The 16,244-nt window shown below is 31.0% G+C and overlaps 1 protein-coding gene across 4 annotated transcripts in view; it reads right to left on the minus strand.

Annotated features, from left to right (window-relative positions):
- The window catches only part of ARHGAP5 (Rho GTPase activating protein 5), a 103,494-nt gene that overhangs the window by 11,704 nt on the left and 75,546 nt on the right, over positions 1–16,244 (minus strand). For all 4 annotated transcript variants that reach the window (XR_012486421.1, XM_074289553.1, XM_074289554.1 and 1 more), the window contains 2 exons: positions 8,548–8,625; positions 5,220–5,351 (listed from right to left, as the gene is read on the minus strand). Coding sequence is in view for 3 of the 4 variants with exons in the window: in XM_074289553.1 (XP_074145654.1) it covers positions 5,220–5,351; positions 8,548–8,625 (210 nt within the window). In the remaining variant the exon portion in view is untranslated. The remainder of the gene's footprint in view (positions 1–5,219; positions 5,352–8,547; positions 8,626–16,244) is intronic.

Genomic DNA, 16,244 nt, shown 5'->3' on the forward strand with positions numbered 1-16,244 from the left:
TTTTACTAGTTATATGGTGAGACAAAATGGTTTCTAAGAATATCTTTTATTTTGCTTTTAGATTTGTAATTTGGTTTTTCTCTTAAAAGTGAAATGAATGGTTTCTCTCTTATTTCTGTATAAAATAAGTTCTAGTTTTAGCTGTTAAATAATTTTTAATTTTCAATGTTGTTCCTTGATTTTTGTTATTTAGATTATGTTGCTTAAAAGTTGTTTTTAATTATTGATTTTTATGGGTATTTTTAGTTACATGAACAATTAACTGATTTTTTTCTCTTTTGTTAAGAGTGCTTAGAGATATAAATTTTCCCCTAAGGAGTGCTCTGCCTGCATTGTGAAAATATTACTATACTGTCTCAATATCCACATTATCTTGTTTGTGAGACTTTTAAACCCAAATACAGGGTCAAATTTTGTAATGTTAACAACAACTGCAGCTGAGAAAAATGTACATGCCTTTCCTTTGCAAATCAATAATCATGAGAGAAGCTATCATATTTAACTTTTCCAAAATTCTATACAAGTCATTAATTTCTTTTTTGGTTAGATTCATCTAGCTATGAAAAAGGAATTCACTGAGATTCCCCCCTCACTATATTTTAAATACCTATTCTCTTTACTTTTTCTGTTTTCATAGACCTCTACTACTATATCCTGATTATGAGATGAGATGAATTTTTCCCCTCTTTATTCCTTTTTTTCCTCAAAATTTCTCTTTTTTTCTGCGTAAGTAATAATTATAACTTTATTGTAACCTGAGATGATGAAATGCAAAAATATTTTTAGCAACAAGATAAAAATTTTTTTTTCAACATTAACATCAGCGATTAAGGCCAGCTAATTTGATTCAAGCATTGTGTGTGTGTGTGTGTGTGTGTGTGTGTGTGTGTGTGTGTGTGTGTGTGTGTAAATAAATTTTTTAAATCATACCAATCCTAACCCTAAATGCTCTTCATATCTTTTAAAAATGTATTTATTTCCATAAAAGAATTCACTTAAGTTAAACCTTCATTCTAAACACCAAATACAGGATTTTATGTATGATGATGAAGTCAAACATCTAAAGAATTCCCTTTCAAAATAAAAAGTCCACTTACGGCAAACAGAAAATAGACTGAGTCTGATTCAATGCAGTAAACATTAATAAGCACATTCTATGTGCACAGTACTTGTTAAACTAATTTAATCTTAATAGTTTATAGGAAGTGAGTATGAGTGTATGTGTGTGTATGTGTATGTGTATACATATCTTTCCAATATGTTAAAACTGGTGACTAATACTTCAGATAAATGAAGCTAATACTAATAATTTGGATCCGTGTCAATCTGGACTGAAATATTGATTTTTAAATGATGCTGTTACAAGGAAATAATGAACTCTTAAAATTTCATTCTTAAAATAACATTTTAGACCATTAGAAAGCAAATATAAATATCTAATAAGTTTGAATTAAGGGGAAAAAATATCTCTTTCTATAATACTGTATATGATTGATTGCCTTGGATTTTTTTAAAAGCCATCTAGTTAGATTTTTAAAATATTGTTCTCAATTATACATCAGCAAAGGATTTTCTGATTTCAATTATAAACTTACTGATATGTCAAAGAGGTAAAGAAATTAATCCAACCTTTTCATAACTTATTTTCAAACTAGTTTTCATATGCAGCAATAGTACTTGAGAAAACAAAATTTAAAAAAAATTTCCTCCCCCCCATTCAATGGTATTTTATTTTTTCCAGTTACAAGACACTGTAACATTCATTTTATAAGATTTGGAATTCTATTTTTTTCCTCTCTTTTTCCTTTCCCTTCTTCTCCCCAAGAGAGCAAATAATAGGTTATACATGTACAATCATATTACACAATTTCACATTAGTCATGACAAGTTAAAGTTATTTTAATGTTTTTTTAACTTAATTTTATAATAATAGAAGTCCTAAAAAAAGATCCTATATTTTATGGCACGATATAAAAAAGTATTTATTTTATAACTTCCTAAACTGCCTCCTAAATAAAGTTTAAACGAAATATATGAAAATCACTTGTAAAAGTTCTTTCTTCTTAAATGATCAAACACATCAAAATCATGCCTTAAGTCCTCTGTGAGGACAATAGTGATATAGACTTCCTCCTAATTACTGACATATTAACCTTTTTAATACTTCTATTAGCAAGCTAATATGTTAACGTTTCTAATTTTTAGGTTTAAAGGTATATTTTTCTCTTGTAATTAGATATATACTCAGCTTTCCTGAGTAAATTTGGTCCCTAATCACATGTGATCTTGATCATGGTTTTACTTTCTTAGTACTAGGGACACTTTTGCCACTTTGCGCATTTTTCTTTGATTTGAATGCTATGTATTTTGGTTATGATGTTTCTAAGAGTTTTTATTTTGAAGCTTTTCTAGCAAAATATAGCTGGTTATTTCTATTTCACTTTGCCCTTAATAGATGTTGGGAGCTTTCTTAAAAGTATGATATGCAGATTATTTCTTGGTTGTGGCTTTATGGTAATCCATTGATTACCTCAATCTGCTTGCCAGCTCAGTTTACAAATACTTCTAATTTTTTCTTTCTTTTAACTTTGCTTTAACATTTTTTGTGGTTTCATGGTGTATAATTTCAGCTTTGTCTATTTTAATTTTCTTACTTGGATAAAATTTTTACCTCTTGTATTATTACATCTCTAATGTTCCCACTTCATTTGTAATATTACTTTAAAGTTTATTTTTAAAAAAATTCTTCCTTCATTTCTTCAAGGAATTCTGATTATCTGGTCAACTTGTATACTACTCTGAAGCTCTGAGAATAGGAATTTTTGAATTATTCTCCTCTGAGTTTGTGTTTTGCCATCACTAAAATAGATCTTAATCTTTTTTATTTATTATTTTTCTGAGATTTACTTGCTAGACTGGGAAGCTATGTTATAGACAAACTCTCCAAATGTGTGGCAGGATTTTCAATGTTTTATATAGCTCTATATTGAGCTAAGGTCTTTTTGCTACATTATCAAGGTATTATATGCTAAGTTCAAGAATCATAGGGATTTTTTTAAAGGTACCTTTTGAAAGAGAAAGCTCTGAATCTTCAGCTATAGGGGAAACTGGGTGTATTGTGTCATCTTATTCTGCCATTTTGGCTGGTCTGCTAAAAATCTATTCTTTCCTCCAAGAAAAAGTGTAAGATGCCAAGAATCCTCATCAGATATTTTGTTCACTGACGCCGGTATTTAAATCAGGGTACAATGTCTTTGTTAAGTAAGGATTATATCATTAAAAAAAAAAATCTTGATCAGTTTTGAAAATGTTACAGAATGATATAATTCTGAAGATGGAATAAATCCTTCCACCTTAAACAGTCTTTTTCTAACCAGTCAATCACACAAGCCACTGTAATGACATAGCTGTGTTGCCACATATACCACATAAGCATACATGTATATACATTTTTGCATACATATCTGACCAAATTTCATTAGCTATATATACTCTAAATGTACAATGAAAGAAGTGATTGATGTGTTCCTGCTACAGAAAGAAAAAATGAATGATATCAAACATGACATTTGAAATATTTTTAGTTACAACACTGACAATAAGTGTTTTATTCAGAGTAAAAGAACATAAATAAAAGTAAATTTAGAAATATGGTTAACATCGCATGCCTAAAATAAGTACATTTTTTGTTATAGATATATCATTAGTGCTAAACCCAAATATTTACAAAGTTTTAATATTGATAGACCATTATTGAATTGAGTTTAATTCAATAATGGTCTAGCTACCAAACTGAACAGGGTTCAACAGAAGAAATCAAGTCAGAGTTAAAATGTTTTTCAATATAAACTCTTATGTTTATTGATTTCCAAATGGTTTCATCACTGTCATATGCATCATACGAAGAAAATTCTCTGAATTACACTGGAAATAACTCTCTAGATATAATTTTTCTAGGAAATGGAAACCAAAATATGTGTAATGTTTCTATTATTTAGTTAAGCCAAAACATCACTATCACTTTTAAAATTCCATATACAGACAGTTCTCACTTTACATAAATTGGCATTATGCAATTTTTTTTTATTTTAAAAACTTCTTAAAATATTTATTTCAAAAATACCTGTTAAAAATTTTACAGCATAATACTATGTTCTTTCCCTTTCTACTCCTGTCCCTCCATAGCCTATTCATATCTCAAAAAAAGCAAAAACAACCTAACAAAAAAAAATCCTTCCAAAAAAGCAGAATAGAAGCAGAGAGACCACTCCTACCACCAGTTCTGGTGTTGGCTTAAGATCTCCAAGGCAGAATTTTTATCCCACTCTGACCACACTCGAGTACTAAGTCTGTCCCCTGTTTCTGAGTGTCCTTCTCTTGTCCATGTCTGACCTCTATATATATTCTCCATATTCCTACCGGGTGTCTGCTCTGGTCAGACCTCAATATGGTTGAACTCAACCCCAATGGCTGCCATGTAACCTTGAACTATATGGTAGCCCCATGCCTCGATGAATATGCATCCCTTTTCCTACTTCCCCTCCATTCCCCATTTCCACAGTCAAATTCAAATTATGTAAAAATTGTTTAAAGCAAAGATCAGCAAAATGTCTATTTTACGTAAAATAAGAAGTGTATGTAATTTCCAAAGTGTTATATACTTAACTATCTCTATAAGAACACATGTATAATAAATAAGTAGATCACTACAAATAATCAAAGAAATGGACAATTTAAAAATTTAACATAGCTTCTCCACACAATGGCTTCTATCAGCTAGCCAAATTACAACAAAATCTATGTCTGTCTCTGTCGCATGCGCGCGCACACACACACACACACAAAACACTCACTCTCCACAGCCTTAAAAATCTGCTAAGAACTTCTATTCTCTGTTAAAAACCTCTGATAATGAAGACCAAAGTGTAATTTTATGGCTTCAATTACTTGAATGTCTACATTTCTCAGATAAATATATTTATAAATATAATAATAGATTAAATAATTAAATAAATTAAATTAAAATTAAATAAATTAAATAAATAATTAAATAAAATAAATAGATTTACTACTTTTGAATATCCTTAAGTTCTAGCAAAATACATTTCTAAAAGGCTACATTGCTAAAATCAACTAAATCTGTTAGAGGTATCATAAAGTTAATGTCTACTACTTGGTAATCTATAATAATCCACAAAAAGCAAAAGGTTATTACTTACTTGAGGCTTCTAATAGCTCTGGATGAAGAGAATATGGAATCAAAGGATCTGGCAAATCAGCAAAGAAAGCTTTCAGAGCTCCAGCAACAGCATTTACTGTCACATCCATTGATACTAGATTAATATTGTGATCTACAAAACAAAAATGAAATGACAATTTAATAGCTGAAGTATTATAAAAACAAGATGCTTTTGGAAATATGTTTTAAGCAAACTAGTCAAATGTATTTTGCACAATGTCAATTACCACTAAATATTCATATGTCCAAAAGGTTGAATCTTGCTCACCACTTACATCTTTAAGACTTTTCTTAAATTTGAAAGCCTTTGTGTCATTTGTCTTATAATTCCTATTGATTAGGATTTTAAAAAGTGTACATGAATGAATTATAATTATCACAATAACATGTCAGTACTTTTCTTCTGCATTAATAAAACAATCATCAGCCATGCTATTTAAGCATGTAACTCTCTACGCCATCATTTAGTGATTCTACCACTTATTATACAATATGTAGACAGAGAGAGAATTTAACAAAAAACACACAAACTACAAAAAAAAAAAAAGCAAAACATTTCCACGGGATCATTCAGAATTTATATTGTAATATATTACATACATTTAAATTCAAGTGATTAAAAACTCAAAACAATTGAAATAGATTCAACAAATTAAAAACTTCTTTATTTAATATTTAAAATGGGGTCATTTGATTAACTTTATGTAGAAAATAAAATATTTCTCAACAGAATGAGTGAAAAATGTCAGTAAATTTATATTTCTGTGTAGTAAGAAAACCTAAGTAGAAAGATACTTAGGTATTTAACAAATAATTTTTAAAGGATGTTTAGGCATCTACCAAACATAATTAGCTAGTTTTAAAACCTGCCTTCTTGATTAATCTGGACACTAACTCTGACGTCTAAACATCATTAAAAAAATAAGAATGAACTATGCTAAAGAAAAATAAAACTACAAATCTGATCCTGTTTTCACTTAAGAAAAGGCTGTCTTTCTAATTTATTATGAATTAACAAAATAATAGGCAGTATGATGTACTGATTTCAACCCCCACCTTAGATACAATGGCCAGTGTAAATTCTATAAAGTCATAACTACTTTCTTTGTGTGCCAGGCAAGCCTCTCAATTGCAGCCAAGGTAACAATTCTGTATTAGAGAAAGTTCCTCACTAAGAACTCCCTATTCCAATGAAATCATAGATTTTTGGCTCTACCCCCCTCCCACCACAAAAGCTCTTAATGAAACAAATATGAAAGATTTGATATTAGTTTTTCCTGGGCTATTTTTAAAGCTCTACTTTGCATATAACCTACCATTATTGATCAATACCTGTTGCTGGTAGTTTTTGGGTTTTTTGGAGGTTTTCTTTTGTTTTTTTCACTGATTCAATCTCTCCCCTACCCCAAACTGATTACACATTTTTCTGAGACAGCTGAATGGGATCACATACAAATCAAAACAAAATTCTCCTATCAAAATTCTTATCTCTAAACGCGAGTAAAAAACATTTTCCTTTCTCTGTAAAGCTAACCTTATATACATTCACCTACTGGCTTTGCTTCTGAATCACATGAACTCAAAAGTTGAAACAAAGGCCAAGAATCATTGTTACAATAAACTTGAAAAGTAGTTTATATTAGCATTCAATACAACAGCTAACACATAGCACTTTACAAAAATGTTCCTCACCTGAACTTGACAACAACCCTTTGATATGACTGATATTATATTCAAAAGCCTTTGACTGAAGATCTACAGCTAAAGAAAAAAATATCCCACCAAAATATCCAACTTAATTTTTTTAACAGCTTTTATTATTAGTAAGTTTTCCTTAACAAACATTTTCTGTCCTAGATGATCATAAAATAGAAGTTTATTCCAGTTTCTAATCACTAGGCACCTTTAAACTCCTGAAAAAGAAATCATGTTCCTCCAGATGTTCTCTTTTCTAGGGTAAATACCCTTAATTCCTTCAACTAATCTTCATCTAATATGATCTTGAAACCTGTAGGCATCCAGGTTGCTCTCTAATAAACATATTCTAGCTTAACTAAAAATAATGCTCAGGAATGGTATGACTATGGAAGAGTGAAAAAAGAATTATCCTCTCCCTAATACAGGATCCTTATGACATTTCCTAATGAAAACTAAAATGACAATTCTGACAGTCATACTGCACACCGTCACCAATAAAACATAATACTAGATGTAAAGCTGGGAAAGAATTTGAGGAATTGAGGCTAAAAAAGCCTTTTCCAAAAGGTTCTTGATTTCCAATAGCTGATCTCCAAACACAGGTGATTTGATTTCTGATTCAGCACCTCTTCTACTATGCTACACTACCACTGAACTGGCAGTGTGACTACAGACAAATTGCCATCTAGCAATTCCCTCTACATTTTGTACCTGTGAAGCTGAATGAATTTTACTCCTATTAGGTGTCCTCTTCAATGACCAATAGTCTGTCAAACTGTTTTTGGATCCCGATTCTGTAACCCAATATTTTGGCTGTCTTAGTTTTGAATCATTTGAAAATTTCATAAGCACAGCAAGACCTTTATCCAAAATATCCTTCCCCAAGTTTATCTTAAGATAAATTTGTCTTCTAGCATTAGAATCTCTGTAGTTTTTTATTTAAATCCATTCTTCGTGGATTTGTGTAGAGGCATCTGGGGCTAGTGATTTTATTGCTGTGTCCTTTCCTGGGTTTAATTCCCTGCTAATTTCTGGGCAACTCTACACTAAGGATATTCTGCATGGCAATTAGTTTGGCAACTATATGCAATTTCCTCCTCTTTTCATTTTTAGCTTATATATTAAATTCAGTTACTTATCAGATTTTTAATATTATAGAATATATTCTATATATAAAATATACTTTTTAAGTATATTCCATTCCTGGCCAAGAGTTTGCCACTCCATTATTTCACCATTAAGGAATGCTTTGTTTTTTCTTGTTATTTTTTTTGTTTACAGACCAATTGTCTTTATGTGAACATAAAACATCTATATGCTTTGAAGAAATCTTTACTTGACCTAGATGTCTTTTCTAACATCTTATCTCCATCCTTTTAAATCAAAATGTTGAACAATCAGCTTTTCAGATTCTTTCTTGTATCTACTCATCAAATTCCAAAGAAATGGATTTGAAGATGATAATGATTTGAAACTAAATTCTATGGTCTTTTTGAAGGGTCACTCTGTTTAATACATTGGCTTACTGCACTGAAAAATTAAACAATTAAATTCTTACAGCAAACAGAACAGAATTAGATTTTATTATATACTTAGTAGTTTATCACTACCTTGATCAAATTGTTTTTGAATGTTGTCTTGATCCGTTTTGTTCCCACTGACACGATAGAGGCCTTCAGTACAAAGTCCTTAAAGAGAAAAGAAACATATTCAGAATATTCACATTTAAATAGTGTCTTGTATATAAAAGATTTGTCTAAAATAAAAACTGCATTAGAAATTCTGAAGCAAACTATGGAATACTTTGAAAAATGATACATTTTTTCTAAATGAATTTTTAGAACATAAACTTGCATTTTAATTAGAATATGTATAATTTTTACTATTTAATTTGTCAAAGATTAAAATAAATTTTGAAAGTTGACCTACTAAAATATTAAAATCTGAAAGATAAACTGAAAGTCACTTATAAAAACAGCATTTGGTCAGGAGGCAAACTGTACTAGTCTGCAAATTCCATAATAGCAGGGAATTTGTCTTAAAACTTTATTTTTGCTATATTTAATTTACCAATTTTTGTACAGTACACCCTGAGTAAATGTTGGCATGGTTAAAATTAATTCATATTTTTAGCAACTTTTAAAAGGTTTTATTTTAAACAATTCTATCAATAATTAAATATTAGCATTGCAAAACTAAATTTTAATCAAGCTGGAGCTAGTTTTCATAAGCAATCTTAAATAAGTATGATACAAAAACTAAAAAAACTATCACTGGCATCTCTCCTATTGCATCAGCATGAAAAAATTTCCCTTTTTCCTTATGTTTGCTCATTAATTTATTTGTCTGCTTACTTTCTATAGTTCATGGAAAAAACTTGCTCTTGAAAAGATGACTACACAGTAAATATCTATAAAATGAATCGCTTTCTCCTGATTCCTATTACACAAATGGAAACTATTCCATAAGAGAAAATGAAGCTTTTAATACTTAATCACATTTACATAAATGATGAAATAAATCCGTCAAATCATTCAAAAGGAAAATGATAATTTTATTTACAAATTATGATAAGCTAATATATTTCTGAAGGACATAGCATTGTGTTAAAAAATTAAATTTTATTTTGACTTACATAATTACAAAATGTTTTAGTTTGTCAATCTTCTTAAGAACAGACATAAAACCCAAGGTCAGGACATGAAAATGTTGATTTTTTTTAAAAAGATAAATTTTTCTTGATCACGAGGAAAGCCAATGTTGACTCAAATTTCTTGAAATACTGTTAACCTAGTCTAAAATTGGCTTTGATGCTGCTGGAAGTGCTTTTGATATTGTCCAATTCCTTAATTTTGCAAATGCAAAAACTGAACTCTTGAAAGTTTAAGTCAGTGATTTCCCAAATTTGTATAACAACACTCTCTCTTGAATTTATAAAATTTTAAAATAACATATTCTTAGTTACAATCATAATAAAAAAAAGTAATTTACAAATTTAAGGAAATGATTTGGAGTTCTTACACCTGCAATTTATAAAGTAAAAACAATAGATATTATTGTTATTGTTATTAATGTATAATAGGAAGATTTCATAAAAATCTCATGATATTTATGACATTGATACTTAGGATCATAAATCTAAATCTGGAAAGGACTTCAATAACCATGTAATTCCATCTAGGTATTAATTTTATAAAGATGATGAAACTCAGACCCAAGAATATTAAGTGGCTCACTTAAAGACAAATGGTTTAAATAGTTTAAAAAAAAAAAAAAAAAAAAAAAGGGGAGAGGGAATCTGAAATGAGTTTCCTCTAATCTAGACTACTTATTACTACTAATCTTGCTTACTAAAAATATTAAATATTGGTATTTTATTCTTAAAATTGCCGAAACAGAAAGTATCATTTTGAAGAAAAAAAGTAGTCCAAATATTTCTCTACATACATGTACCTAATTAAACATTTTTTAATTCTTTAGGATGTCAGGACCTTCAACTTATAAACTCCTATTCCAAACTTTACCACATGAAATAATATTCTTATTTATTCAAACCATACTTTTACATTCATTTTCCATTATCTGTTTTTGCTTCTATCTTCCATAGTTGTCATAAAAGTGTTTCTAGCAACATTTAAATGTTTTCAGTGGATCTAATGTTCTCTTTTATATATAATGCACTGCACATTTTTTATCAGGCCTATATTATCCATAAAGAGCTGAATATCTGACTATCTATGCCTATTTAGTTATTCAGGGGTTTTGTAGCACCGATATTTGCCTTTAATGGCTTGACTGAATTCATTTGTAATTCTCTCTAGACTGGTCAATATTCATATATTATGTCTTATAACACAGCATTTAGGACTTTCAGTGAAACCTGTTTTTATGAGGTCTTTGGATTTTCTTTGTGTATCACATCTTCAGTTTTTAGGGTTATACAAAACTACAAAACTTTTAGGGTTATACAAAAATTCCTGATCCTCTTTTATTCATTTTTTACTACAATTTCTCACTTCTATACTATTCTGTCAAAATTCCTTAAAACTGACCTCCTTTTTGAGAGCCTCAAGGGGCTTAACAAGTTTACCTCATATTATTGTGTTGTTGTCTTGTTCATCTTTGAAAAATCTAACTTAAATTCCAATATACATCTAAATATTCATAACAACACTTTTTTATAGTAGCAAAGAACTAGAAAAAAGATATCCACCTAAATGACTGAACAAATGCTATGATATTAAAGGAATAGAATGTTACTGTGCTGCTAAGAAATAATAATTCTTCATAATTACTATTTCTTAACAGAGAGAGGGATGGGAAAAACAAGCAAGAAAACAATATACAAAATGACCAAAACAACACAAATAAGAACACCCCAAAATATACTAGCTTTTATTTCTTTGCATAAATATGGTATTAAAAATATTATTTCTTGCACATTAAGACAACTCTGAGATACCACTACACACCTGTCAGCTTGGCTAGAATGACAGAGAAAGATAATGCAGAATGCTGGCGGGGATGTGGGAAAATTGGGACACTGATACATTGTTGGTGGAATTGTGAATATATCTAGCCATTCTGGAGAACTATTTGGAACTATGCTCAAAAAGTATCAAACTGTGCATACCCTTTGACCCAGCAGTGTTACTACTGGGCTTATATCCCAAAGAAATTTTTAAAGAAGGGAAAGGAACCTGTATGTGCAAGACTGTGGCAGTTTTCTTTGTGCTGGCCAGAAGCTGGAAACTGAGTGGATGCCCATCATTTGGAGAATGGCTGAATAAATTGTGGTATATGAATATTATGGATTATTGTTTTGTAAGAAATGACCAACAGGATGATTTCAGAAAGGCCTGGAGAGACTTACATGAACTGATGCTGAGTGAAATGAGCAGGACCAGGAGATCATTATATACTTCAACAACAATACTATATGATGATCAATTCTAATGAACGTGGCCCTTTTCAACAATGAGATGAAACAAATCAGCTCCAATACAGCAGTAATGAACTGAACCAGCTACACCCAGTGAAAGAAATCTGGGAGATGACTCTGAACCACTACATCGAATTCCCAATCCCTCTATTTTTGTCCGCCTGCATTTTTTATTTCATTCACAGGCTAATTGTACACTATTTCAAAGTCCGATTCTTTTTGTACAGCAAAATAACTGTATAGCCATGTGTGTGTGTATTGTATTTAACTTATACTTTAAACATATTTAACACGTATTGGTCAACCTGCCATCTGGAGGAAAGGGTGGGGGGAAGGAGGTTCTGGGACAAAAGGTTTTACAAATGTCAATGTTGAAAAATTGCCCATGCACATATCTTGTAAATAAAAAGCTATAATAAAAAATAGTATTTCTCCCCCAAATTATATGTTTAAGCAATTTTGAAACATTTTAAAAAATGCTTTGAGTTCCAAATTTTAGATCTTCCCCTTTCACTCCCTCCCTAGATGGTAATCAGATATGAATTTTAAACGTGCAATTATACAAAATATTTCCACATTAGCCATTTTGTACAAGACTTAAGTAAAAGAAAAAGAATGAAAGAAAATGAAGAATAGCATGTTCCAGTCTGTATTCAAACAATCTTAGTTCTTTCTATGGAGATATATGTTATGTTTCAATATGGTCCTTTGGGATTGTTTTAGATCACTTATTGCTGAAAATAAAGTTATTCATAGTTCTTTATCAAACAATATTGTTGTCACTATATACAATATTTCCCCACTTCTCCTCATTTCATTTGCATCAGTTCACATTAAGTTTTTCCAGATTTTTCTGAAATCATCCTGCTTGTCATTTCTTATAGCAAAATAATATTCTATCACAATCATATATCACAGCTTGCTTAATCATTCCCCAATTGATAGGCATCCCTTATAAACATGGTCTTTTGCTTTTGGAATATATTAACAAACCCTACTGCTTGTTCATTTTTTCCTTTTTTTCTGATTGAGTGACATCAATTTGTAAGACACGGTGTTAAGAATATCCAAATCTTTCCCTTCTTTTTCTTGTATTTTTTACTCCTGTCATAAGAACCTGAAGATATCAGGTTCCTCTATATTGTCTGTTCCCTCTCTTGTCCCATCATTCATTTTCTCACTACTGGACTATTAGGGATGGGCAGTTTTCATTTTTCCTTTCAAAGAAGACCAATGATACTATAGGGATGATGTCTTGACTTGTATGTGATTTGGATTTATGTAAGAAAGGGTTCAACAAAATAATCAGCCTCACTCTTTCAGAATCACTGAAATCGCATAGCAAGACAAAAGTTAAAATGATTGGTGATGATCTGGGATACAATGGATGACCTTGATGTAATCAGTATCTTACCACACTCTTAGTGCTCCACAAGTACCTGCCTCTACCACCTTTATGGCCATTGGTACAAAATGTTTTCCTCCACCTATTCCACTGAGGGCAATCTTCATATGCCCAGGATAGATAATCCCTTACTTCACTAATGAATTTAAGGTCTCCTGGTTACCTTCAACCTGATTTAGCTCACTTACCAAGGCGGTTTTATCAAGACAGGATGGCTGCTCATATAAGTTGATAGTAGATAGACACCAAAGGTTCATGAGCAGCCCTGAAAAAGATTTGGCAAGCCCTTAAACCAGAGGTGCTAGTTCTCCCTGAACATCCTATAAGTTTGTTTTAGACAGCCAGGTTGGTATAATAGAGAATTAGACTTGGGAGTCAGGAAATCATGAATTTGCTTCAGACACTAGCTATGTGACCACCATGATTGTCACTTTAGCATTTCAGTCTCCTTCTTTATAAAATAGGGATAACAGCACCTACTTCACTAACACTATTATCATTGGTGTATTATTTATTATATTAAGGAAAAATATGTATCCCAGTCTTAACAGAAATAGATGTTGGGTTTTGTTAAAATCTTTTTCAAATTTATTTTTACACAAAGTCTTTTTTATGCTGAACCATTCCTATAGTCAAGAAAAGGCATGTGTAATACAGAGGTATCTTTGTAGTAAGAGCAATAGAAATACAATAGAAATACAATAGCTATCAGGAAAGAGGTTTCATTCCATAAAGCCTTTTTTGGGGGTTTCTAAAGCAGGTAAAATGCTATAATTAAATTTAAACTCATATAATTTTGTTTACTCTATCTAGTTTATACCACTAGATTGCTCTCCCCAATTCTTGCAACTCCTACCATAGCTTGATTTCCCAACAAATGTGTGGGAATCAGACTAGAACACTGTAAGAGAATAGCAAAGATGTTAGAAAACTCTTGAAACGCATGTCTAACTGTGAGGTAGACAGTATAAATGGGAGAATATACTCATTACGAAATTGTTTTTCCCTCTAGAGATTTAACTTTGTTAGAAAGTCCTTCTTTACCTATAATTTTAGTTACTTAGTATATTTTTTGTTCTTTTGAGGTGGCACAAGATGTTATGCTGACAAGTAACCATTTATGCTGCTATTTTGTTATAAATCCCCAATTCTTTTATTTTAGAGAAAAAGTTAAACTAAGGCTCAAAGGGGTTGGATAATTTGCCCAGATACAATGCAAGGCTTTAGTGCAGTGTCTGGAGATTAAAGCTTAATCTCTAAATCACAGACTACAAGCAAATGAAGTTTATTTCCTTGTAAATATTCTAAAGCAGACTTACTGACACAAACCGGTATCCTCCCCCCCCCCCCCCCCCGCTGGGGTTAAGTGACTTGCCCAGGGTCACACAGCTAGGAAGTGTTAAGTGTATGAGACCAAATTTGAACTAGGGTCCTCCTGAATTCAGGGTTGGTGCTCTATCCACTGCGCCACCTAGCTGCCCCCACAAACCGGTATCCTTAAATAGAATTGACTATAATATTTCAGTAGTAACAGCAATTGACCAATTCAAGAAATACAATTTAATTATCAGGAAAGAGGATTCATTCCATAAAATTTTATCAAGATACTTGATTACCAGTAGCAGAAGGATTAATTAATTCCTAAGATGTCAGAAAAACGGAGATAACATTAAGAAAATACCAAATAAATGATTTAGGACATAGACTCAAAAAAGCAGAGATAATGGAGCAGTTTGCTATTTCTTTCTCTACAGCAAATATTAACTGATATTAAATCCTTTCCTATTTTAATGAAAGAGTACAAGATACTGATAATCTGAAGTTGAAGGAGTTTGACACTGAGAATGAAAAAAGAAGCTAGAGATGAAGTAAACACATCTTATGTGCTTCACAATTTTGCTTACAATCAACTCTATCTTCAAATGAGTAGAAGCAAACAGAAGCTATGAGTAGCTTTGCTTTTCTGGATTTATGCACATTTATCCATTATACACACACAAATATGTTAAATGTGAACATCATATTGTTATAACAACTACTCATTTACACAGATCTTTAGGATATTATGAAGGAACATCTTTCATACAGGATTCCTTGAAATCGGAGCAAACTTACTCTACCAGTGCAAACTAGAATCTCCCCCCCTCCCCTCCGTATGGATAGCATTTTTCATCATAAGTTCTTCAGACTAAGCTTGGATAATTGTGTGCTGAGAATATCTAAATCATTCACAACTAATCATTCTACCAACACTGCTATTACTTTGCACACAGTACATTTCACTTTGTATCAGTTCATGGAGGACTTTCCAGGTTTTTCTAAGAGTACCTAGGCTTACATATCACAATTTATTCAGCCATTCTCAAGTGGATGTGTATCCTCTCCATATCCAATGTGCAAATTACAGTCTTATAGCACTGATTAGAACACTGAGACACTAAATAGTTTTTCCAGAGTCCCATATCCAGAAGGTGTTACAGGTGGGGCTTGAACTTCGGTCAATCCAATTCTAAAGTAAGCACACCCCATCATGTATTACTAAAATTAATTTTTTGTTGAAGAGAAATGAGGCAAAAATATATTTTTATTTAAAGAAATGTGACATTGCTACAAAACCAGTTTGAAAAGTAAAAAATGTTATTTAAAAACCTATAGTACAAACCTTTAAAAAGTGTTCAGCTATTAAAGAGAAATGAAACACTCCCCAAAAAATTTTTTTAGAAAAAGATGAAATTGAACCTGATCCATTAATTAAGTTCCAACTTCCCTAATAACGAGCCTATATGAATTATCTCTATATAAATGTTTGATAGCCCTAAAACTAAAAAAACAAGCCAATGAAGCTTGTTCCACTAGCCAATTCTATCATTAGGCTATACCTTCTTTAATCCAAATGCTACTTTATGAGCTTAAAAAAACTTGGGAGAAATAACATTCCACTTGGAATTTGGACTCATTTT

The sequence above is a fragment of the Sminthopsis crassicaudata genome, chromosome 2 (assembly GCF_048593235.1).
Source record: "Sminthopsis crassicaudata isolate SCR6 chromosome 2, ASM4859323v1, whole genome shotgun sequence".
Lineage (NCBI taxonomy): Eukaryota > Metazoa > Chordata > Mammalia > Dasyuromorphia > Dasyuridae > Sminthopsis > Sminthopsis crassicaudata.